This window comes from Leptonychotes weddellii, chromosome 4, assembly GCF_054177405.1.
Source record: "Leptonychotes weddellii isolate Sample4059 chromosome 4, ASM5417740v2, whole genome shotgun sequence".
Lineage (NCBI taxonomy): Eukaryota > Metazoa > Chordata > Mammalia > Carnivora > Phocidae > Leptonychotes > Leptonychotes weddellii.
This window is the reverse complement of record NC_138372.1, coordinates 153,494,292-153,518,698: the sequence shown is the minus strand read 5'-3', so window position 1 is coordinate 153,518,698 and position 24,407 is coordinate 153,494,292. Positions and strand designations below refer to the sequence as shown.

The 24,407-nt window shown below is 36.7% G+C and overlaps 1 protein-coding gene across 8 annotated transcripts in view; it reads left to right on the top strand.

Annotated features, from left to right (window-relative positions):
* The first annotated feature begins 406 nt into the window (after window positions 1-406).
* Window positions 407-24,407, top strand: part of TAF2 (TATA-box binding protein associated factor 2) — an 82,243-nt gene continuing 58,242 nt past the window's right edge. For 5 of the 8 annotated variants that reach the window (XM_081816465.1, XM_081816463.1, XM_081816462.1 and 2 more), the window contains exons 1-6: window positions 408-786; window positions 1,206-1,259; window positions 9,696-9,856; window positions 19,804-19,922; window positions 21,185-21,326; window positions 22,579-22,810. In XM_081816465.1, the coding sequence (XP_081672591.1) occupies window positions 703-786; window positions 1,206-1,259; window positions 9,696-9,856; window positions 19,804-19,922; window positions 21,185-21,326; window positions 22,579-22,810 (792 nt within the window). In that variant the 5' untranslated portion in view covers window positions 408-702. Of the gene's footprint in view, window positions 787-1,205; window positions 1,260-9,695; window positions 9,857-19,803; window positions 19,923-21,184; window positions 21,327-22,578; window positions 22,811-24,407 lie in introns of all 8 variants that reach the window. The other 3 variants (XM_081816464.1, XM_081816460.1, XM_081816466.1) reach the window with 2 other exon arrangements.

Sequence of the window (24,407 nt, the reverse complement as noted above, 5' to 3'; positions counted from 1 at the left end):
AAAAAAAAAAAATATTTGTCTTTTCAATAAATGTTTTGTATGTATGTAAAATTATTTAAAAAATAAAATACTGAGGCAGCAGTACCTAGTGAGGACTCTGAAGTTTGAGTTAGACTACCTGGGGTCTAATTACATGTTTCACAGCTTCCATCACTGGGGCCCAATGGTTCATGGTGTCCCTTCACACAGCAAACCAGCGGGACACCCCCCTTCTCCTGGTTTCATGTATCCCTGTTCTATGACCCCCACCTACTCCCCGCCCCGCTCTTCGCAAACCATTATATATTTCTTAATTTTAACAGTTGTCTCCCATTGCATGTGCCTGGAAAAGCAAAGGCAAAAACCCCTCTTATTATCGCGCGAGCCCCACCCACTGACAAAACTTCCGGCTCCCGCCCTCGCCGCCGTCCCACTTCCGCTGACGCCAGAGGTCAGAGGTGACGGGCAAGATGTCGGCTGTCTGTGGCTTTGAGCGGTTGTTGAGAGGAGCATCTTCGTAACAAGCTCGCCGGAGACGGCTAAAAGGAGCCGAGTCGCGGGAAAAAGTTTGAGGCGGCGGCGGGGTGTGGGCGCCGAGGGAGCCCTGGCCGCGGGGCATGACTGTCGGGAGCGTTGGGGAGCGGGGAGTGGGAGGTGCCGGAGGCTGGTGATACCCCGCAGCCCCCCGGGAAACGGGGAAGCCAAGCTCGGTGGGAGCGCTTCATGCCGCCAACTGGTTTAGAGCCTGCCAGAATGAACAGGAAGAAAGGAGACAAGGGCTTTGAAAGCCCAAGGCCATATAAATTATAAGTATTTTTTTTTATTCCTTTCCTAGCTTTTGTTTTTATTAATTATATTTTGTGATTGCTTGAAGCTGCCTTGGTGAGCCTGGGAAATGTAGTGGAAAACTAGAGCCCACTCACCGTGATGGAAATGCTGTTTGTAGGACAGTATGTAAGGTTTTGAATGGCGGTATTGTTCAACAGATTTAATGTCCCTTGCAGGTGAATAAGTGTTTTTCTGAAAGTACCTAGCCGTATTTTTATACAAAGAAGTCTATTTTCGTGGCTATTACTAAATTTAAAACATGCAGTTACCTTAATTAGTAGGATTGTAAAATAAAAGATAAAGTATGATTGTGAGCTGCTTAGAACTTATTTACACTTCGGTAGAATTATGCTTTTATTTAATAATAGGAGTATCTTCTTTTTCTTTTTTAATATACAACCCATCAGGTTGTCTGCATCAACAACATAAACTTCCAGAGAAAATCTGTGGTGGTAAGTGTATTCTCAACAATTGTAAGCAGTAACAAGTTCAAACACCCTTTACAATATTTACAAACTTTCCCTTCCAAATGACTATGTTCCAAGAATAGGTAAGATTTAGAATTCAGATCTGTGTGACTCCCAAGGTGCATAGCCTTGCTGCTATACTGACTGCCTCAAGTCTCCCTTCTCTCTTTTTTTGTTTCTGGATAAACATCCTGTTTAATCTGTTGTGGAATATGAAAGTCTGTATTACCAAGCATTTTAGAATTGTGCATGAAACAAGAATAAGCCCATAGTGAAATTTCTTCTGTGAAAAAAGTTAAGGTTAGCACTCTCACTGACTCAACTTGACTGCTAAGAGGCCAGTTTTGTTTTCTGATTCTTGGCTGACCTGATTTAGGAGCATTGCTTTGTAAAGGTTTAGGTAAGGTGTTTGAAATCTTGTAAACACCACCCCTTTCCTTTGATGTGTATAGATTGCATGTATAATCCATTCTGGGGCAGTCCTTGGCTGCCTAAGTACTTAATTTGGGGAACCTGTATTAAAGAGACAAAATCTTAGTGAGCTATCTTTGTTTTTTTTTGCCGGGGGTGGGGGGGGGATAGTGGTGACTTGAACTTCCCTCTGGAACTGTTACCCCTGTATGTGTATGTTTACTCAAGATGAGCTGTACAGTTAAATAAAAAAGTAACCTATTATAGGAATCTTAGAATCCTTAAAGGTTCACTAAGTCCTATCTCCTTATTTAAGGAATTTCTCTATCAATATTCCCTGCCTATGATTACGGCTGACCCTTGAACAATGTAGGGGTTAGGGGCCCTGACTCCCTGCACAGTCAGAAATATGGGTATAACTTTTGACTTGCCAAAAACTTAATTGCTCAGAGCCCACTGTTGACCAGAAGTGTTACCAGTAACATGAACAGTCGATTAATGCATATTTTGTGTGTTTATTATATACTGTATTCTTGTAATAAAGTAAGGTAGGGAAAGAACGTGTTATTAAGAAAATCATAAGAAAAAGTACATTTACATTACTGCCCTGTATTAGGAAAAAATCCACATATAAGTGGGCCTGTGCAGTTCAAACCTGCGTTGTTCAAGGGTCAACTGTATTTACCTTGTCCTTCATGGAAGGATACTTTAGGTGTGTTGTGTTGTAGTAATTAGGTAGGGAAGATATGAGAATTAGGGAATTTAGTTAAGAAGTTACTGTAATAATCTTGTGGAGAAATGATGAAGCCCTGAAAGAAAATAACAATAATGAAAGTGGTATAGAAATAGAGTTGATGTGATTGAATTATAGTGAATGTTTGTTGAGTACATTCTATGTATGAGACTTTTCTAAGGTTTTATGTGTGTGACCTCACTTAATCACAAAAACCCCATGAAGTAGACGCTATTTTAATCCTAATTTTTAAAATTAAAGCAGCTGAAAGACTGGAGACTAACTTTCTTCAGGGCATAAAGTTAGAAAGTGATGGAGCCATTTTTTAATCAAGGATGACCTAAGAGTCACCTGCAGCTCCTTTCTGTCTGTTGTTCCCCCTCTCCACCTCCTCTGCACCTGCCGAAATAATAGATGGGAAGGAATTGAGATGACTCTTACTAAGAATGTTAGGAAGGAGTTGTGAATGATTTGGGGGTTTCCCACTGGAAAAATTGGTTGGATGGTGAATGGATTAGGGTCCTAGAAGGAAATAAGCTGCATATTCATACAGGTTAATTGAGGGAAAGTTGTAAAAGGACTATTTAGAACAAACAGGATTAAGAGAAACCAAGAGATGGTGTGGCACGCTAGGTTGGCAACAAGGAACAGTTAACATTTCTAAACCTGAAAGAATAAAGGAAGTGGTTACTAGGGTATAATAGACTATAGTAGCTGTGGGAAAGAGTCACCTTATAGAAGGTGTGGCCTTTGGTGGAAGAATGAAGCTACTGCCTCCCTCAGCTGGGCAGCAAGGAACCTGGAAGGATAGATATAACACGCCCACTTTTCCTTCTGTTCTTCCAGTTTTCTCCTCATGCTTCCCATTTGACCAGCCCAGCCGGAAGCTACAGGGCTAGTGGCCAGTTAATATAACTCCTGGGGTTTAGAATGGAGAGTGGATTAGGAGGGGCAAAAGGAGAATATCTAGAATAGTCTACCCATTTGCCCCCATACCATTCTTTCTTGTTTTTTGTTGAGATGAGAAGCTACACAGGGAACTGAATGAAGTCTTATCCTCTGTTGCAGAGGTTGGCAAGGCTGACTACCTGTTTTTGTAACAAGTTTTATTGCAGTACAGCCACACCCACTTATTTATATATTGTCTAAAATGTTTTGGAGCTACGCTGGCAGAGTTGAGGTACCTGTGACAGAGGCTGTGAGGCCCACAAAGCCTATTTACTGCCTGACCCTTTAGGAAGCTTGCCAGTCCCTCACCTCATGAGCTCATGTGAGGATATGGCAGCTCAGCTCTACTCCCACCTAAAGTATTAGCTACCACCACTATCTTTCATCCAAAATAGTGGCAAGAAAAGTGGGTAAGAGAATGTGAAACTTAATTGCTACAGCCCTTGCTTTCTTTAGCTGGTGTCAAGGCCAGAGTTGATAAACACAGCTTCCTTCTTCTTCCGCCCATTCCATTTTTCCTTTATCTTCTGCTGACGTTTCTGTTGGGTCTGAGCTAGACTTTCATTCCTGTAGGATCTGCATCCTTTCTTGTCCTTTATCGTGTTGTTGCACTTTTCCATTGATTAGGACTATTGGTCAAGTGAACCCTAAGAGGCATCCTGTGAATCCCCCTGGACTGCGGATATAATTGTCCGTACTGTATAGCAGAACCTGAGTTTCTGTTTGATAATTGGGATTAGCCATTCCAGTCAGTATAGTGACCTCTTTCTCTGCCTGATGGTTTAGTGGCATGAGCAACCCAAAGTGGTCAAGGGACAGTCTCAGCTTCCAGTGTAATGGAACCATGACTGTGTGCCCTGGTGGATGCATTTTTCTACTGGCCAAACATACCAAGGTTAAAAAGACAGCAAAAATTCCTTCAGTGTGTTTTTTGACGTAATAGAACAGTCACTCCAACTTTTACCTTTTGGTTTGCAGATCTGTTTTGGCTATGGAAAGATGACCCTATATATTGTCCACTAGTTAAAATAGCATCCTCTTAGAGGTCTCTCAATTGATGCAGTAACTGAGCCTTCAGCAGTTGATCATGCCAGCGCTTTTGGATGTTGGGCACAAGATAAAACCAGTAAATTTTGTGTGTAAGAGCCTATCACTACACTTCGCTGTACACTTATTTAGAGGCATGTATGAGATACTACAATGATATATAAGGTTTTCTATAAATATGTTGTGGTTTGGGAGGGAAAAGCTAGAATATGTCTGCTCTTGTAAGGACAGGTATGTTCTTGATGTGAGCTGTCTCGTGCTCATTCTCCTACCAAGTGACTGACTGGTCCTTCTAGTACCATATTGGATGCTTAGTATGATCCTGTGCTATTGGTAGTGGGCACTCAGCAGTGGTGGTAGCCAGATCATCCTTGGTGCTCTGGGGGTGGGGGGAAGACCATGTTGTTGGGCTCATGCATAGCCTCTATTCTGCCACTATGACTACTTTGTTCATTGGGTAGGGTGACTAGGGAAAGAGTCTGCAATGTCTACTTCATCTTGTCAGTTGGTTTTGGGGGGTCCTTTCTGCTGTGGATGCCCTCTGATGTTCATTTATGTGATAACGACATGGATATTTTCACATTGTACCTGTTCTGAGAAATCCATCCATACACTTCTACCATTTTCCTGTTTTCAGTCTTTTAAGTTTGTTCTTACCAAGGTCCTAACCAACCCATTAGCAATTGCCCATGGATCAGTGTAGTTGTATACTTGAGGACATCTCTACTTCTACAAAGAGTGTATAGCCAGATTATTTCCCAACATTCTGCCAGCTGTAGAACTTTCTTCCACTCTCTTCCAGGGCCACACTTCAGTGGCATTCTAATGGCAGTTCTTATCCACTTCTAGCTGGTGATAGCATCCTGTGTGCTTACTCCTAATTCGGGCTTGTGCTTTGTTCTGTTAGCTGAGCATAGGGAACTCTCCATGAGACCATAGGTATAGATTGAGGGAGAGGTAGAGAAGCAGTGCGAGGATGTCTTACTGGATTCTGAGCACCTGCTCATGCTGTTGCCTATACTTTATGAACCTGCTTGGGCCTGGCTCAGATGTGTTGTCTCCATTTAAAAGTGGAGAACTGCTGCATGTGCCCAGTTTTATTTTTCAGAGCTTTATATCCATAACATCATGGTCATTTCAGGTAACAGTCTTTGGGAGTCCCATGGTCATGTATTGAGTTTCTACTGAAGGGTCTAGTAGCAAACCAGTAGTTGCTTTGCAAATGGAATATAGTTGGTGATAGAAGAGTTTGTGGCCTTCCTCTCAAACCTCAGGAATTTGCACTGTCATTCTACTGGGAAAAGCCAGATTCTGTAGAGCACCTCTGTCTGCCATGGACATTTCCAATGCCATTGGATCTGCTGAGTCAGAAGGCCCAAGTGTCAGGGCAGCTTGAACCACAGCCTGAACCTGTTGCAGAACTTTTTCTTGGTCTGGACCCCTCTCAAAGCTGATAACTTAATAGGTTGCCTAGTAAGCAGTATGCCCAGATGTGTATATTGCCTCCAGAATTCAAAGAAGCCCACCAAGTTTTGTGTCCCTTCCTCCTTCCCCTCCCCACTTTGGTGGGAAGTACAAAATGAAGCAACTTATCTTTCATTTGAAAGGAGTATTTTCATATGCCTCAGAATACTGGAACCTTAGAAGCTTTTTTAATGTGATAGGCCCCTGAACTTTGATGCAATTTAACCTGCATCCTCTGCCATCCATATGTTTTTTATTAAAGCATTTGGAGAACTTGCTCTTCCCTTCTCACCAGGTCCAGTTAGCATAATGCTGTCAATATAATATACTAGTGTAATTCTTTATGGGCTATCTTGGAATCAAGAGACTTTTGGACTATGTTTTGATTGAGCAGGAGAATTGGTATAGCATTTAGTTATTAGGTGACAGTGAAGGGGTTCTGCTGTTTGAAGGAAACGTGTCTGATAATTTTTTTTTTTTTTCTGTTAAGAATTGGGGAAAAGTGCTTGATAATTAGTTTCAATACTAGTTACCAAGAGCTATGATGATTTGCTGCAATAAAAATACTACATCTGAAACTGTGGTTGTGATTGGCAGGTTTGTGATAATTCACCATCATGCTCTAAAACCTACTCGACTTTTGTATTGGCCAAATAATTGAGTTAAATGAAGATGTAGTAGACATCTTTCAAATATTTGATGGTGTGAATCTCTGCAGTTCCCCAAGGGATGTTTACTTGCTTTGATCTACTATCTTAGCCCTTCTATTATATTCCTCACTGCGCTGGTTAGAGAACAAGTATGGGGATTTGTCAATTACTGAAATACATACTATGTGTTGTGGGACTGGGGAAATAAGCATGAGTCCTACTCTGAAATAGCCTTGGCCTGTTACCCCTTTTAGTACTTGACCTCCAAAGACTTCCAGTATGACTAGTAGACTGGTAAGGTTTTGGGACTCCAGGAATTATCATTTCAGAATCTAGATATGATACCTCCAGGAAGAGGGCAAAAATTAGTTCATTTGAGTGTGACATAGATCTCAAGATTTTAAGGAACGATATGTGAGACTTGTACATGTTTGTAGGCACAGGAGAAAATCCTGTAGGGAGGAGGCATTGTAATTATAGGAGAGGGTAGTTAATAGAGTGGAATTTTTGAGGCTACTATAGAGTATGGCCTCCAGTAGAAGTGGAAGAATCACTCTTAAACACTAGGGAAAGATAGCTACATGCAGCAGGAGGGCAAGAGAATTGGTAGTTGGCAGAAGAGTGGTTGAAATTAAGGACCTTGAGTAAATGGAGAAGAAGGATTGTATAAGAAACTGAAGGAGGTCAAGGAATAGGAGGACTTCATGTAGTTGACCAGGAAGACTGGGGGAGAAATAACAAGAGAGGCAGAAGGATAAGCATCATGGGCACTCAAGTTTAAAGTGTCAGCATGGGAGTAATTATGAGCAGTGAAGATGCATCTTTTGGAGTGTGGTCTTGATTGCTGTCCTGTAATAGAAGTGAGGATTGTAGGAATTAAGGTCAAGGAACTTTGAAGCAGTGTTACTGCATGGGTCAGATAGATCTACATTCACATCACTTAGAGTGATGATAGAGATTAGAAATGGAGAGTAGGAGCCTACGATGAATGTTGAGGAATTTGGGAGATAAGAATGAAGAGGAATAGAGGGTGGTGGACCTGTATGGCATAAACATGTGGGAAAAGAAGTAGAAAAGAATAATAAAAACATGTCTTAGGCATTTATTAGATGTCCACTATGATTTTAAGTGCTTTAACTGAGCAATGTATTAAATTGCTCAGTTGTCAGACCACCAAAAGGTAGGTAGTGTCATTATTCCTGTTTTACAGATGAGGAAAAGACAGCTAGAGTAACTAACTCAGTAAGTGGTAGAGCTTGGATTTGAATGCAGGCAGTTTACCTCCAGAAAACATACATTTAACGATGACATTATACTGCCCTTGCTCTTATAGCATATGCTGTATAAAATCCTACGAGTGGTCTAGAGTAGCATTTGAAACTAGGAGGTCTCCTGTTTTCCCCACCCATAATTTATAGTGAATGAAAGAATAAGTAACTTCTTGTCAAAGGGATTTCAAGAGACATTTTATCTAAAGCTAGAAGGTATAGAAGGAGTTTTTGAAAAAGTTGAATGGCACAAGAGAGATTATTTAGAACAGGATAGGAAGATGGTCAGCTGTGAAGTGTGGGGGAACAGGGAGCAAGAAGGAGAAGAGACTAAGTGAGAGCTTAGGTGACCAGGGGGGCTTGCAATAATGCCAGTGGTCAAAGATGACAGGGATTGGAGGCTTGTGGAAGTTAATGGATCCGAACGTTGCAGGCAAATACAGGTTAGGGCTCTAGGTGGTGTCAGAGACCTGATGATACAAGGAGACTGGGCTTTCTCTGTCTTCATGAAATACATTCCATTCACTGTTCTCTCATTTTTAACCTTAGTCTAGAAAGCCAAATCCTGTTCTTATGTCCCAGCCATGTAGCTAACTGTTGACTTAAAGCACTTTCCATAATCTTTTCTATTATAGTTCACTTTTGCTGTTGTCTTGATTCTGCTTGCTGTCTTTGAGCTGATCCAAGCTTGTTTATATAGATTGGTCATTGGATTGCTGGTAGGCTAATTAAGAGAATTTTGGTCTTTTCCCCGCCAATTGCTAATAGTTTACACCTTACACCTTTAAACACAGCTTTCATCTACAGTATTTTGGCTTCTGCTCTTTCTGTTCTCATTTGCTACCACATAGATCTGTGAAAATAGTATAATTTAAGGATGTATGGCTCTCTTCATATTGGGAATTAGAGGGAACGGGGCTGCAGAATCTCTAGACTTTTGAGCAGTTGTGCTGAATGTTATAAAAAATTTCTTGTGTATTATTTAAAACCTTGTACGAGAAACAGCATAGTAGGACTCCATTGGAATCATTTAGATGTGGGTTTGAATGTCAGTACTCCACTTACTAATTATATGGTTTTCTTAACTTTGTTAACTTATCTGTGAAAAGTATAAAGTAGTATTTTTATCAGTTGTTAGTGGGATTAGGGAGAATATAGGAAGTATCTAGTGTAATAGCTGGCATATAGTAGTGCTTACTAAATAGTAGCCATTATAATTGTTATATTTTAGCCCTCTATGTTGCTGCCTCATTTCATCTTAGCTGTTCCTGTTGCAGCTTCTGAAATTTTCCTCTTCACTCTGCAGCCCCTGAAATGCTACTGTTTCATGTCCTCCCATATTTCACGTTTTGAGTACATCAGTTTTTTTACCCACGATAGTAAAGTCACTGGACATAGATGCCATGTTCCAATGGCCCATCTTTCTCATTTGATTCCTATTTTGGAGGGCCATATTCTTTCACTCACCAACCTGGTTTTGATTCTCTTTCTGCTCTGTCATTTTTTTTTTTTTTTTCTTTCTTCCCTGTTTGAGTTCCAGTCTGTCTGGAAATTCTTGAATTTGAGAGTAGTGAGTTCTTTTACTTTTCTTCTAGAAGAAGGTCTAATTTTCACGGATAGTGTGATAGTGAACATGAATCACCAAGAAGATAAAGTATTTATAATTCACACCTGTTTATTCTTTAGAACACTAATGTTTGAAATGAAGATACTTGGAGAGCTTTTGTATGTATGTAGCTATTTGAGATTCTGTCTCTGAAGTGTAGTATAAATAGTAGAAATAAAAGTACAAGTAAGTGTAAGTAGTAGAAATAAAAAGAAATATATTCTAAAACCTATCAATCTTAATTATAATGAAGTTATTCTTTATATTATTTATATTATTCTTTATTTTTTGCAGGGATTCGTGGAACTGACTATATTTCCTACAGTTGCAAACTTGAATAGAATCAAGTTGAACAGCAAACAGTGTAGAATATACCGAGTAAGGATAAATGATTTAGAAGCTGCTTTTATTTATAATGACCCAACCTTGGAAGTCTGTCACAATGAATCAAAACAGTAAGTTTTGTACTTTAAAAGTTGATATTTCTTAACAGCTATATTTTCCCCATATTATTGGATTAATTTTTTCAACAGATTTTTCTTAGATTATTATTAGACTCTGAATCCCAATTTTTTTTTTTCCCAAAGATTTTATTTATTTATTTGACAGAGAGAGAAACAGTGAGAGAGGGAACACAAGCAGGGGGAGTGGGAGAGGGAGAAGCAGGCTTCCCGCAGAGCGGGGATCTTGATGCGGGGCTCGATCCCAGGACCCTGGGATCATGACCTGAGCTGAAGGCAGACGCATAATGACTGAGCCACCCAGGCGCCCCTCTGAATCCCAATTTTTTCCTAATTATAATTTCTCTTTTACCACTCTGCACATTTGGTTCAAGAAATTTTACTGGCTCTGCCCAACATAGTAAGTTACTCAGTTTCCTTTCTTCAAACTAGCTTTAAAGAAGTATTATCTGAGAATTCTAAATAAATTTTAACCAATTTCCTACTTTTAATGTTTTTTAAAAAATACTTCGTAAATATTAAATGTAATCTTAGTAGATTAGGTGGTTGCTGTAATCCTTAGACCAGAGACTACTTTACTTTAGACTGTTTTAGAGTATCTCATAAAAATATTGTGTTTTAAATACCTCTTTCCTTCACTTTAAATAAATACTGCATCTACTGAGGTTACTTCTGTTTTTATCAGTTAAACATGTTGTGATCAGTTTTGTGTTTTACTTTTTTCATTTAAGTACTTTGTCTCCACTTTTCCACATATGATACGCTTCACTTTGTTATTTTTATGGTCAGGTAATATTCCATTTACTCAGTATTCTATAGTTTGCATGTCGTTTTCCAGTTGTTTGGCATTTGTATAATTTCCAGCTTTTGAGATCATAAGTAATGTTGAGTGAATATTTTGGCACAGATCAGTTTATTTTCCTTTGAATTATTTCCTTAGGCAAATAGGATTACTTACTGTTTTTAAGGCACTTAGTACTTTACTTCATTGTGCCCAGTAACATTTGTGTTAAGTATGGTCAACTACATTTGAGGGCGCTTGTTTTTTCAAAGTTTAAATAGCATTGAATTGTATCATGATTCTCTGTTTTGGGGTAGGGTGTCAAAATTTCATTATAACTCTTTTTTAGTCAAGATGGTATTTTAACTCCTCTTGATGTATAACATTGCCTTAAGGCTACAATTCTTAAAGTGTGATTTCCAGACAAGCAGCATTAGCATCACCTGGAAACTTGTTAGAAAAAAATAAGATAATAACAGAGAGGAAGGCAAACCATCAAAGACTCTTAACAATAGGGAACAAACTGAGGGTTGCTGGAGGGGAGGTGGTGGGGGGATGGGGTAAGTGGGTGATGGGTATTAAAGAGGGCACTTGATGTAGTGAGCACTGGGTGTCATATGCAACTGATGAATCACTAAATTCTACTCCTGAAACTAATACTATTCTATATGTTAACTAACTAGAATTTAAATAAAATCCTTGAAAGAAAAAAAGAAATGCAGATTACCATGAATTGGCTTAGGTCTCCTGAATCAGAAACTGGGGATATAGTCCTGCAGTTTGTGTTTTAACTAGTGTGCCAGGTGATTCTGACCGAGGCTAATGCCTAAGAACCAGTGTCTTAAGAGATTAGAAGGGTTGAGAAAGGAGGCTTCTCTTTAGACATATTTTTGGTTCCAATTATCATTGGTTCAGAATCTTTCCAACTCAGGGAAGAGGAAAGGAAATGCTGTTGGAAGAATTCAGGGAATCTCTGAATTGCTTCTGTAACTTCCCATTTCACAAAGATGAGTAGTTGTTGAAATTACATTGCTTTTTCAGCCATGCTTGTAGAACTCATATAAAAACACTTATTACAAAATCATTTGCATCCTCTTTCCCCCAGAAAAAAAAAAAAAAGACCTGCCTTTGGAGAAGTAAATATACCCCACTAATGAAAGGAAAAGGCACCTGTAAAAGAGCAGGTAGAGAAGCCATTGCCTTCCTAGAGTCCAGAATAGCTACCCAGTTGACACTAGAACTCTGCATTTGATGACAGGGTAAGAAGCCTCTCCATCTGCCAATTGTTCACACATCTGCTTTACCTGTTGTTGCTGCTCAGGTCTCAGAGAATATAATCAGTGACAGCAATGACAGGAACAGTGGACTCCACAGCTGCTGAGGAAGCAAGCCTTACTTTTGCCATGTTTGTTTCGCGGTGATCCTAGCCCCTAAAATTTTTCTCTAGTAATAGGGAAGATGCTTCATCACTTATAGCATTATAAAGAAAGAAAAGGAAGTTATAAAGGGGAATCCTTTCAAAGGTTAGTTTAGGAAATTAGGAAAGATAGAATATACTTTAATCTTTTCAGTCAGAACCGGAGCTCTGTTAGCCATGGTCACTTAGCAAATACTTGCTCACTACCCCTGCTTTTCTGCCAAGCACTAGAATCTTGATTACTTTTTAAGAGACAAGACATTACTTATTTTTTGCTGGTTTTTATTATCTGATTTCTTTAAAAAGGGATTTGAGATTGATTTTAGAATTTTATTAGACAACAGTTTTAAAAAGTAGCTAATGAGGGACGCCTGGGTGGCTCAGTCGGTTAAGCGTCTGCCTTCAGCTCAGGTCATGATCCCAGGGTCCTGGGATCGAGTCCCGCATCGGGCTCCCTGCTCCGCGGGGAGCCTGCTTCTCCCTCTGCCTCTGCCTCTCTCTCTCTCTCTCTATCTCTATCTCTCATGAATAAATAAATAAAATCTTTAAAAAAAAAAAAGTAGCTAATGAAATTACAATGGAAGAGTGAAAAAGCATAGGATAGTGGGCACACACTATTAAGTTATGGCACAGTTACTATGGGAAAACTGTAGATTTGGGTTTGGTATTTCTGTTTGCCATACCAAAGAGGGAAACACTATTGTTTATATGATTGATAAGACACAAGATAGAAGCATACCAGTTATTCAGAAGAAATACTGCTTTCCTTAGAAGTTAGATGTGGAAAATATCTCTTCTGGATGACATTATTTTTAGAGAACTTCGGGAAGGCAGATAGTTAAGGTCTTTAGTGTTGTGGTCCCTGGATACTTCTGTTACCTTTGTTTCTAAAGTAACTTTCTTTCATAAACCAATAAAATTTACACTAAAGCTGAAACAGAAATTAAGTATAGCAGTTTTGAGATTGAAAATTAAATTCTGTGATAAAATTTAATCTTTAATACATATAAGAATGCCCTGACATTCAAAGAAGTAATATACTACTTCATCACATTTTCTTATTTGTTTTAAAGTTAAGATGCCAGGCCCTCCTATTTTTAATGGAAAGTGTGTGCTTACCTTGGTTGAGATTCAGTACCTTTGAACTGCAGGGAGAATGTAAGGAAGGGAAACATTTAGATAAAAGACTAAAAGACATTACTACTTCTGCCTATTTTACCCAACTAAGTGTTAGCTGAGTTATTAAATTACCTGTACTAGCAGTTAAAAACCCTGTTTGTTATGTTACATGGATAAGGCACATTCTCACTCGATTTCTCTCTCTCACTCTTTTTTTTTTGGCTTATTGTCTGCCAGTGAAATAATTACACCACTTTCTCTATTTTGTGTTTGAATCTTATATATTGTTACGGCTTTTTGGTTCTCTTTTTTCTTTTTTTTTTTTTTTTACTATATTTTTCTTAGAATAAAACAAATATAGTCTTTGCCAGAGAAGCTCTTTCTGTGGATAGCCTACCAGTGGCTGACATCTCTCCTTTGTTTCTTTTCCTTCCCTAGATAGACTTTGCCACTTTGAGAAGATCTTTTTTATTTTGCTTGAAAAGCTTCAGTGTTCCAGAGTTCCAAGCATCAGTTTAATTCCTGTCTCCTGTGTTCATTTTCGCTAAGGAATGGAAGTAGAAATGACCAGTCTTGAGATATAAATGAAATAGCTGTTTAGTGATTAGAATAATTTTTGGAGTAATTGGGGTTGATTTTTTTTTAAATTGTTGTTTTTTAATTTTATTTTTTGCTACTTTTTAAAAAAAGATTTTGTGGGTCCTTTATTTTAATACAGACTTCTACTACCTAGAGGTTTTAAATGTTGTTATTTTATTAATATATAGAAGTAGGTGATTCCCTTACTGATTATGGTTAAGTAAGTTTTATATTAAGATAGTTTTTTTATTTAAGATAGTTTTATATTTTAACTCAGCCACGATGCCTCACTGCCAGTTGTTTAGTAGTATTGCTTGGGATTAAGTTGTTGTGGATGGAGTAACATTAAAGTTGATTTAGTCAAAATTTCAACAAGAATTTTTCCTATACTATTTCACCTTCTACTTAAATGCTTCTAGCTCTGGAGAACTCACTATATTTTAAAGCACCCCTTTCATTATTTCTGAATGCTAGAAAGTTCTTTATTACATCAAACTACAGTTTGTTTTGCTATAATATTCACAAACTTATCCATTTAAATATTGTTTTCTCCTAATTAAATATTGTTTTCCCCTTTCCAGTGTACAGAATCTCAATACTTTAAACCTTTCCTCATCTAAAACTCTTTCCAAATTTGTTACCATTCTCACCCTTTGAATATTCTCTGATTTGGCATTGTTTTTTCTTAAATGTGGTAGCCCTGGAACTAGATACAGTCCTTCCTATTTGGATTAATTGATAGATGCATAACAGTAGAGCCATTTTGTCCTTATCTGTTATTCAGTATTTCTATAGCTTGAAATACATTAGCCTTTCATAGATGGCTACTTTGGTTTTGTTTTGTTTTGATTTTTTCTTCCAAATTTTTACTTAAATTCTAGTTAGTTAACATACAGTGTAATATTTGTTTCAAGAGTAGAATTTAGTGATTTCATCACTTGCATTGAACACCCAGTGCTCATCGGAACAAGTGCCCTCCTTACTACCCATCACCCATCTAGCCCATCCCCCATACACCTCCTTCCATCAACCCTTAGTTTGTTCTCTATTGTTAAGCATCTCTTTTGGTTTGCTTCCCTCTTTCTCTCTCTTTTTTTTCCCTTCCCATATATTCATTTGTTTTGTTTCCTAAGTTCCATATATGTGTGAAATCATATGGTATTTTTCTTTCTCGGACTTATTTTGCTTAGCATAATACACTCTAGTTCCATCCATGTTGTTGCAAATGACAAGATTTTGTTCTTTTTCATTGTATATATACACCACAATCTCTTTATCCGTTCATCATCAGTCGATAGACACCTGGGCTCTTTCCTTAATTTGGCTATTGTTGATCATGCTGCTATAAATATTGGAGTGTGTGTACCCCTTCAAATCTAGTAGTGCAGTTGCTGGGTCATAGGGTAGTTCTGTTTTTAACTTTTTGAGGCACCTCTGTACTGTTTTCCAGAGTGGCTGCACCAGTTTGCATTCCCACCAACAGTGTAAGAGGGTTCCCCTTTCTCCACATCGTCACCAACATTTGTTTCCTGTGTTGTTAATTTTAGACAAATGGCTACTTTGAGTAGTTCATTCAAGTTTGAGGTTGAGGGAAATCCCCTAGATTTTTTTCATAGAAAAACCTGTTCAGGTAGTTTTCTCCAAGCAACCTTATTTCACAGTATCATATCAAATGTAGTTTGATTATTTCTAAAAAGTCATCTTTATTGATTTGGGTATTGGTTTCTCTTTTGGAAAATGGGTTTTCCTGATGGCTGGCTTATTTATTTTTTCTGTGTACAAACTGTCAAAACCAAAGACAGAAGAGAAACCAAGACATGGATGTAGAGTAACTAGAACTTTCAAACACTGCTAATAGAAATGTAAATTGAGTTTGAATATATGCATACTCTATGATTAGTGTAGGTCTTACTCCTAGGTATATGCCCAATAGAAATGTGTTCATATGTTCACCAAAAAATGTGTACAAAAATGTTCACAGCAGTATTTATAATAGTCAAAACTGGAAATTACCTAAAGACTCATCAGTGGTAGAAGGTAGATTGTGGTATGTTCTCACACCTTTGGAATTCTAAACAGTAACAAGAATGAATGACCACCAGCTATATGCTGTAGTATGTCTGGATGTCACAGACTTAATTGAATAAAAGAAGTCCGACACAAGAGAATGTCTATTAACTTGTTAATCTATCACATTAGATGTCAGAATAATGGGTAACCGTTGGTGGTGGGAAGTGGGCTTGGTTAGTTATTACAGGAGGGCTTCTGAGAGGCTGGTAAAGTTCTGTTCTTGCTGTGCATGCTGGCTGTTTTTGTTCTGTGAAAATTTGAGCTGTATATTTAGAGTATATATACTTTTCTGATGTGCATTGCACTTCCATGATTTTTTTTAAAATAGAGAAAAAGTTTACAAATAATTGAATCTTAAGTTTTGCAAAATCTGCGCCTGTAATTTTAAGAAGTATATGTTATTGACAAAGAATTAACCGATTATCTTAATATGAATGTTTATAATAGGTTCTTGGAGAAAATTCTTTTGGTTACCTTAATTTACTAGTTTTTCAGTATCTCCTACAACATTACTTGTCTCTCTACGGTTTGTTTCCTTGAGGAGGGGATAGGGATTGGGAACTGGAGGTTGGGGATGGTGGTGGTTAAAGGGCAAGGACGTATTAATATTTTGCAGTCACTATTTTTCTGAAAATTGAAAACACTTATTATAATCTTGCCTTGTGATTTTTGGCTTTAATGAGGTTATTATGAAAACATATTTGATTCATATTATGAAAAGAAACACTGAAATCTAAACCATGAGAAGATTGTTCCTCCTAACTGACTTTCCAATAGATTCCACTTACAATGACTCACCATTTTATTTGGACCACTTTACCTTTTCTCAGGAAATGAGATTAAGTGAGAATAATTTCCCATAAAAAAACTGAGTGGTCTAATATGTAATGTTTAAATTTGGCTTTTTATGTAATGATTGTTTAGTAGTATTGCTTGGGATTAAGTTGTGGTTGGAGTCACATTAAAGTGACATTAAAGTTGATTTAGTCAAAATTTCAACAAGAATTTTTCCTATACTATTTCACCTTCTGCTTGAATGCTTCTAGCTCTGGAGAACTCACTATATTTTAAAGCACCCCTTTCATTATTTCTGAATGCTAGAAAGTTCTTTATTACATCAAACTACAGTTTATTTTGCTATAATATTCACAAACCTATCCATTTAAATATTGTTTTCCCCTTTCCAGTGTACAGAATCTCAATACTTTAAACCTTTCCTCATCTAAAACTCTTTCCAAATTTGTTACCATTCTCACCCTTTGAATATTCTCTGATTTCTCAGAATTTCTGAGAATTCTGAATTTCACAGATAACTGGGGGGGAAATTACAGGTTTCTTCAACTATCTTTCATATTTCATGTTTTTGAAATTTTATTGAAAAGAAATTACAATCTCTAGATATACAAAGTAGCCTTTAAAATTAGATGGTATGTTAACTAAGTGCTGGCAAGAATGTGAAGCAGCTGGCACTTTTATATATTGTTGGTGGGAATGTGGAATGGTATAGCCATTCTGGAAAACAGTTTGGCATATTCGTACAAAGCTAAACATATTTTACCATCTGACTCAGCAGTCCCACTCTTGGGTATTTTGTATTACAAAAATGAAAATTAAATTCACATGAAAAACAATATACAGTTGTTTATAGCAGTTTTATTTGTGATAGCCAAAAGCTGGAAACAACCCACATGTTCTTCAGTGGCTGAATGAACAAACAATAAATAATCTGTGGTCCAGTCTATACCATGAAATACTATTCAGTGTAGAAAGGAACAAACTATTGATACATGTAATGCCTGAGGTGAATTTCAAAGACATACTGAGTGAGACAAGCCAGCCTCACAGGGTTGCTTTCTGTATGACTCCCATTTATTTGACACAAGGCATAGCACAAGGTACTCTTCGGGATGATGGACCTGTTCTATATCCTGATTGTGGTAGTGGTTACAAAGGTGTAAGAATTTACAGAACTATATACCAAAGGAAAAAGAGTTGCTTTTGTTGTATGATATTTTAAAAAAATAGATGGTATGTGAAAACACAGATTTATTCATTTTAGTGTGATCCTATAGTTTTTACACATTTTCCATATTTATCTGACAGGAAGAAATAGTTAAAATTATTATTATTATTTTTTAAGATTTTATTTATTTGTCAGAGAGGGCGAGCAAGTGCACAAGCAGGGGAGTGGGAGAGGGAGAAGCAGGCTCCCCACTGAGCAGGGAGCCTGATGCGGTACTTGATCCCAGGACCCTGGGATCATGACCTGAGCCAAAGGCAGACACTAAACTAACTGAGCCACCCAGGTGTCCCGAAATAGTTAAAATTATTGAGAAGTCTGTTTAAGTGCTTCCAGAAGGTCATGTTGTGTAGTGGTTAAAAGCTATAGTTAATACATCCTTCCTAGTTAGCAGAGAGATGGAAATGGGAGAGGGATGGCCTCTGTCAGGTTCAGAGTGTATAAGTTTAATGTTTTCTTTAATGGCTTTTCCCATTTTATTTTTCTTATAATCACTCTGTACAGTATATGAATTTTGTCTTTTAACTAGTTAAAATTTTTTTAAGCTAGTGCAATGTAACTAACTTTACTTTGTGGATTCATCTAATGGCAGAATGATAAACCTAAAGGTGCACAACAAGAATATGGCTCATGGGGTTGTCTTTCATCTCATTTTCTTGTTATATCATTCCTTGTCTTTTTTCTTTTATCCATTTTGTCAGTATTCCTTTAACTGATTTCAGTGAGGAAATGTAATATGTGTACGATGGTCCCCAACTTAGGACGGTTTGACTTAGTGGTTTTTTAACTTTATGATAGCGCAAAGGTGGTGATAAGTAGAAACCATACTTTGAATTTTGATTACTTTCCTGGGTTAGCAATATGTGGTACCTATGTTGAGCTGTGCGGTGAGCCGCAGCTCCCAGTCAGCCATGTGATCACGAGGCTAAACAATCTATATACTTAGAACCATTCTTATCCATACAACCATTCTAGCTTTCACTTTTGGTATAGTACTCAATAAATTACTTGAGATGCTCAACACTTTATTATAAGATAGGCTTTGTGTTAGATGATTTTGCCCAGTGGTAAGCTACTGAAAGTGTACTGAATACATTTATGGTAGGCTAGGCTAAGCTATGATATTTTGGTAGGTTAGGTGTATTAAATGCATTTCAACTTAGAATTATTTTCAATTTATGATGGGTTTATTGGGACATACCCCCATTGTAAATGGAAGGAGATCTGTGTGTGTGTGTACTTATATATATATGTGTGTGTGTGTGTGTGAGTATATTTAGTGAATTACACACATATATATTGTTTTTAGTGAAATAGAAATTGGATGGGAACAATGTTTTAATGTTTCCATAAGACTTCTCTGTGTTGTTTTCATCTAATGGGAAATAAGGCTAAGTAACTATTGAACAAATATTGAGTAGCCCCCTGGCATATAGGAGATAAAACAGTGAAGCAGCCAAAAGTTTCCCTCCTTCCTTAAGCTTATATTGTCAGGCACTTGTGAGTGAAGGTAAGCAGTATTACATTTTAAGGGCTTGATACCCATCCTAACTTGTTTTAAACATCTTAATTTCTGTCAGATCGTAGAGCTGTGAATCCATTGAAATTTTTGCCAGATAAAGAATAATTATTCATTAATTATTAATAATTCTACATATATTCTTTTCACTTCTTTCAGGAAGGTATGGTGGCTTTGGCATTCCAAAATTAATGAAGGATATGATAATCCTAATAATTCCATAACATTGGCAAGTAGACTATATATGACGTTGTATTTATTATTTAATAGGTTTCATCATGATGGGTAGGTAGAGTAATAGTTACTTGGCTAAAAATATTCTCGTAGATTACATGAAATGATATAATACTTAACAAATGCTACCAAATATTTAAGAAAATAGTTGGTGAAATGTTTGGCTTATTAAAACAGGCTCTTTTTTTGTTTTTTTTTCCAGGAGAAATCTAAATTATTTTTCCAATGCTTATGCAGCTGCAGTTAGTGCTGTGGATCCTGATGCAGGAAATGGAGAACTTTGCATTAAGGTTCCATCAGAGTTATGGAAACACATTGATGGTAAAATACCAAAAATACATTGACTGCGCAGTAAAATCATGTTAGACTCAGTGACTGAAAACTTTTACATGAACATTAATGTTGTAATTATAAATTATTAAGTTGAAATATACAGAAGTTGGAAGCTCTTTTTTTTCTTAAGAATCACTGGTTAATAAGAAAATAGCAATTAAGGGCTGTGACAAAACAACCCATTCACTGTTGTTTTTAAAGTGAAAGTTATAAAAAAAAAATTGGATGGTTGGAACAATTTGTCAAGAGTTGAGAACCCATGCAGTGTCAAAGCAGTTTAGAATTACAGCATTTCATAGCAGGAAGAATCCGAAAAAATCACCTGGTTCAATTCCTTCCTTTTATAGAAGAGTAATCTGAAGTCCAGACAGTGAGTGACCTATTGAAGGTCACTAATTAGTAGTTGAGTCAGTGCTAGAACATAGGGTTCTGTGTTCTGCACTTTTGAGCACACACTGTCTTATTATTTCTAAACCTTCATTTTCTCTTGTATAAAGTCACAGCCATTATAATTACTATATATAACTTGCCTATCTTTATTTAGCCTATAACCACGATAAAGAAGTAAAGGACTTTTTGTTTTGCTTTTGCATTTTTTTTTAAGAGTTTATGTGTTTGGGGGGGATTTTTCTTGAGGGGAGTTGCCCAATTTAGGGGACAGGCGTAGAAGGCTATCATTCCATGTTCAGGAATTGGAGATAGTCCATATGGTTGTAGTGTTTTGAGGGAAATTAAAAGAAACCTTTTAATCTTATGAAAGCAACATGTATTTGTTATGGAGAAATCAAAGATAACATAATAAATAATGCATTATATAAATTCTCAGGTAGCTTTTCCCACTCACCCCTTCTTCCTACTCTCCAAAGTCAACTAGGATTAACAATCTGGGAGGCTTTTTAAGTCCTTATTTTTCAGGTTTTGCATTGAATCTAGTTTTGAACTTTTTTCTTTAGGCAGTATAGCATTGTCAGAAATGTTGGGAGGAGGATAGGGCATGACTTGAGCCATATTTTGGGAGAACACAGCTAGCAGTGACTAGAATTGAGTGGAAGTAAGGACATCAGTGGAGGCAGGCTATTGTGGAGAGAAGGTGAGAGCCTAAACGAGGGTAAGAAGTACAGTTTTTCATTTAAAATTGAGCTTTGATTCCCATTTTATGTTTAGTGTAAGTCTTTGCCCTTATTATATAGACCACTGTTACTCAATTATATATTTATATATCAATGTATGTATATATTTATTTGTTGCAGAATTAAAGGTCCTAAAGATACACATCAATTTTTCTTTGGATCAGCCAAAAGGAGGTCTTCATTTTGTGGTACCCAGTGTTGAGGGAAGTATGGCAGAGAGAGGTGCTCACGTTTTCTCTTGTGGGTATCAAAATTCCACAAGGTAGATTATTCTTATATATTTCAGTTAATTTCATTTTTCAGTTGCATTTTTTCTGTGTATATGCAATACATGTGTTTAGTGTAAAATGAGAAGTGTGAGCTTGATCCTCAGATTTACCTCTTCTGATTCTTGTTCCACTAGTCATTCCTTCTCAGTCCTGTTTTTCCTTTTCTCTTTCCTTCTCGGAAAAGAGACTTCTAAAATCATTTCAATTCTTTATTTTTTAACTTTATACTGAAGTAAAATAGCATACAGAAAATTACACAAACTATAAGTAAAAGTTCACTGAATTTTCACAAGTGAACAAACCTATGTAATTCACACATCAAGAAAAAGAACATCACCAGCATTGTAGAATCCCCCCTTCTACCCATTTCCATTCACTACTTGCTCATCTGATGTCCTCCTGTCCAAGGTTAACCACTGTTCTGATTTCTAAAATACCACAGCTTAATTACACCTGCTTTTGAACTTTATATGAATGGAAATTATGCATTATGCTCTTTATATCTGAACAAAAAAGTTTAACAGTATGGTAGTGAGATTTACCTTCATTGTTGTGTATAATTGTAGTTCATTTCCAGAGCTCAATAGCTCACTCTGTGTTATTGAAATATTATAGTATGCATAGTCTCTTCAGATTGTTATTAATATTCTTCAGATTATTAACTCTTTCAAGCCAAGGATGATGTCTTATACTTCTTTGTGTTACAGTATCAGGTACAGACCCTGGCAGGTAGTAAAACCTGATCTTGAAGGAAAGTGTTTGAGAAATATTAGGTCTGGCTTTACTAGCACTATTTGAATTAATACAGTGCATCCCGTTCTTCAAAACAATTCTCTAACTTATGGATCAGATTCTGAATATTTGGTTCTTTTAAACTTTATTATAAGGTTTTTTAGTTTCTGGAAATGAGTACTGCATAAAAACTGACTATTATGAATATGCAAGTGAAAATAATTTTTAAGTTAAAAATTCAAAGCTAAGAATTGCTTATCTCTTTTTTGAGTATTTGAACTGGCAGTATCGTACGATATATTTTCTTCATATTGCCAAATAATATTTGGCGAAAAGTTTCTATCTTTAATCAGATTCTTTCAAGTTACACAGTAAAAAGCTTCAGTAGGCAAATAGCTGAAGTTTCTTTTCGCACATATTCTGTAAACGTTAGAATAACTTATAAGTGGGGGAAACAACCGTAGGTTACACTTTCACTATTTTTTTTTTTATGCTGTTGATATTTTTTCCTAGATTTTGGTTCCCGTGTGTTGATTCATACTCTGAATTATGTACATGGAAATTAGAATTTACAGTAGATGCCGCAATGGTGGCTGTTTCCAATGGAGATTTGGTGGAGACAGTGTATACCCATGATATGAGGAAGAAGACCTTCCATTACATGCTTACCATTCCAACAGCTGCATCAAATATCTCTTTGGCCATTGGACCTTTTGAAATACTTGTAGATCCATATATGCATGAGGTAAGTCATAGCTTCTTGCTCCTTTCTCCTCCCAGCCTTTCACCCCTGATAAAAGGAAGGATAGTAATGAAATACTGAGTTTTTCCTAACTCTTCTTTCAATTATCCAGAATATCACTAGAGAGAAAAGGATTCCTTATCTGATATATTTAATGATTTGAATTCTTGAATTCCTTTCAAAATGTTATATTAAAGTTTTAAATTTTTTTTCAACAGAGAGCTTGGAGTTCCAAAGGAGTTTCAAGTGTACCTTGATTAGAATATGAGTTGATTTATGTAAATACTTTGCATTAGTGTCCTCTTTTTGTTTGGCATATGTTTATGAATGTTATAGTCCCATCTCTGGAATCTGAAATATTACAATTTCACAATTAAAGAACAAGATTTGTTCTCACTTCAGCATATACAGAGGAAGAAAGATAAGGCTGAAGCTGAGTTTAGAATTCTAGTCAGCACACTCATGAAGGCTTCTTGCAGTTTTCTTCCATCCCATATCTTGCCATAAATCGTATATTAATTGGCAGACCAATTAGTGCTTACAGGCCTCCCTAAGGATGAGACTTCTGGTGTTTAGGAAGTGATGTATTGGTTATTGACCCTCTCTACTTCTGTACCTGTTTAAAGTAACATTTGAATGAATCTCTTTTTATTTACTCATGGTCCCTAACATTTTCAATTTTAGATTTTTTATTTCTTAGTTTAAAGCTAAGATATACATGTAACCATGTATGTCTCAATGGTATTTCTGTTATGTGAGCAAAAATTGAGGGCAATTAGGTTTAGTCGATACCCAGTAAGCTCCTCAGTCTGTTCTTATATTTGCTTTCCTGAAATTCACAAGATTTATAAAGTCACTTATGGAAAATATTCAGGATATCTTACGAATGGTTTTGCTTTTGCTGGCTTGATAATGACTCTTAAAAGTATATTCGCTGATAAGATTGGCAGAGAATTTTATTATCTTTGGTAAGTGGTTAGCTGTTAAATCAACATTTGATTAGTACCTACTTTGTATTTTGGAAGATTTTTTTTTCCCCACTCCAAGCTATTGGATGGGAGAAAGGTAAATGATAGTTAAGAAGTATTTTACTTGAATACTTAGAGCCCACTTAGTCTTTCTCTGTCTCAAGTAGATAGTTTTTACTTTATTATCAGATTTGTTGTCATGTAGGTTTTTCTAAACATGAATCTTTTTCTGATGAATAGTATTTTGGGTTTTGTTTGTGTATCAAGAGGAGTGCTAATTATGATGCACTTCGGGCCCTTGATTATTAATCATACATAGATCCCCATCACTCATGTATGTTAGTCTCTAACCTGTTCTAACACTGTTAGAAGAATAATTCTTATCATACGTTAAAAACTTTCCTTGCCTCCACAATCCTGCAACAATCAGAACTCTTTAATATGACTTTCAGGATCATCTAGAATTTGGCCCTAATTTTCCTTTCGAGCTTTTTTCTCCATTACTTTCCTGTTTGTTTGTTATATTTGATATAGTTACTTAGCTTCTCCTGACCATACCATATTTCTGTTTTGACTTTGTTTGAGATGTTCTCTTTCCCTCTTCATTCCTATCAAACTTTTGTCCAATTCAA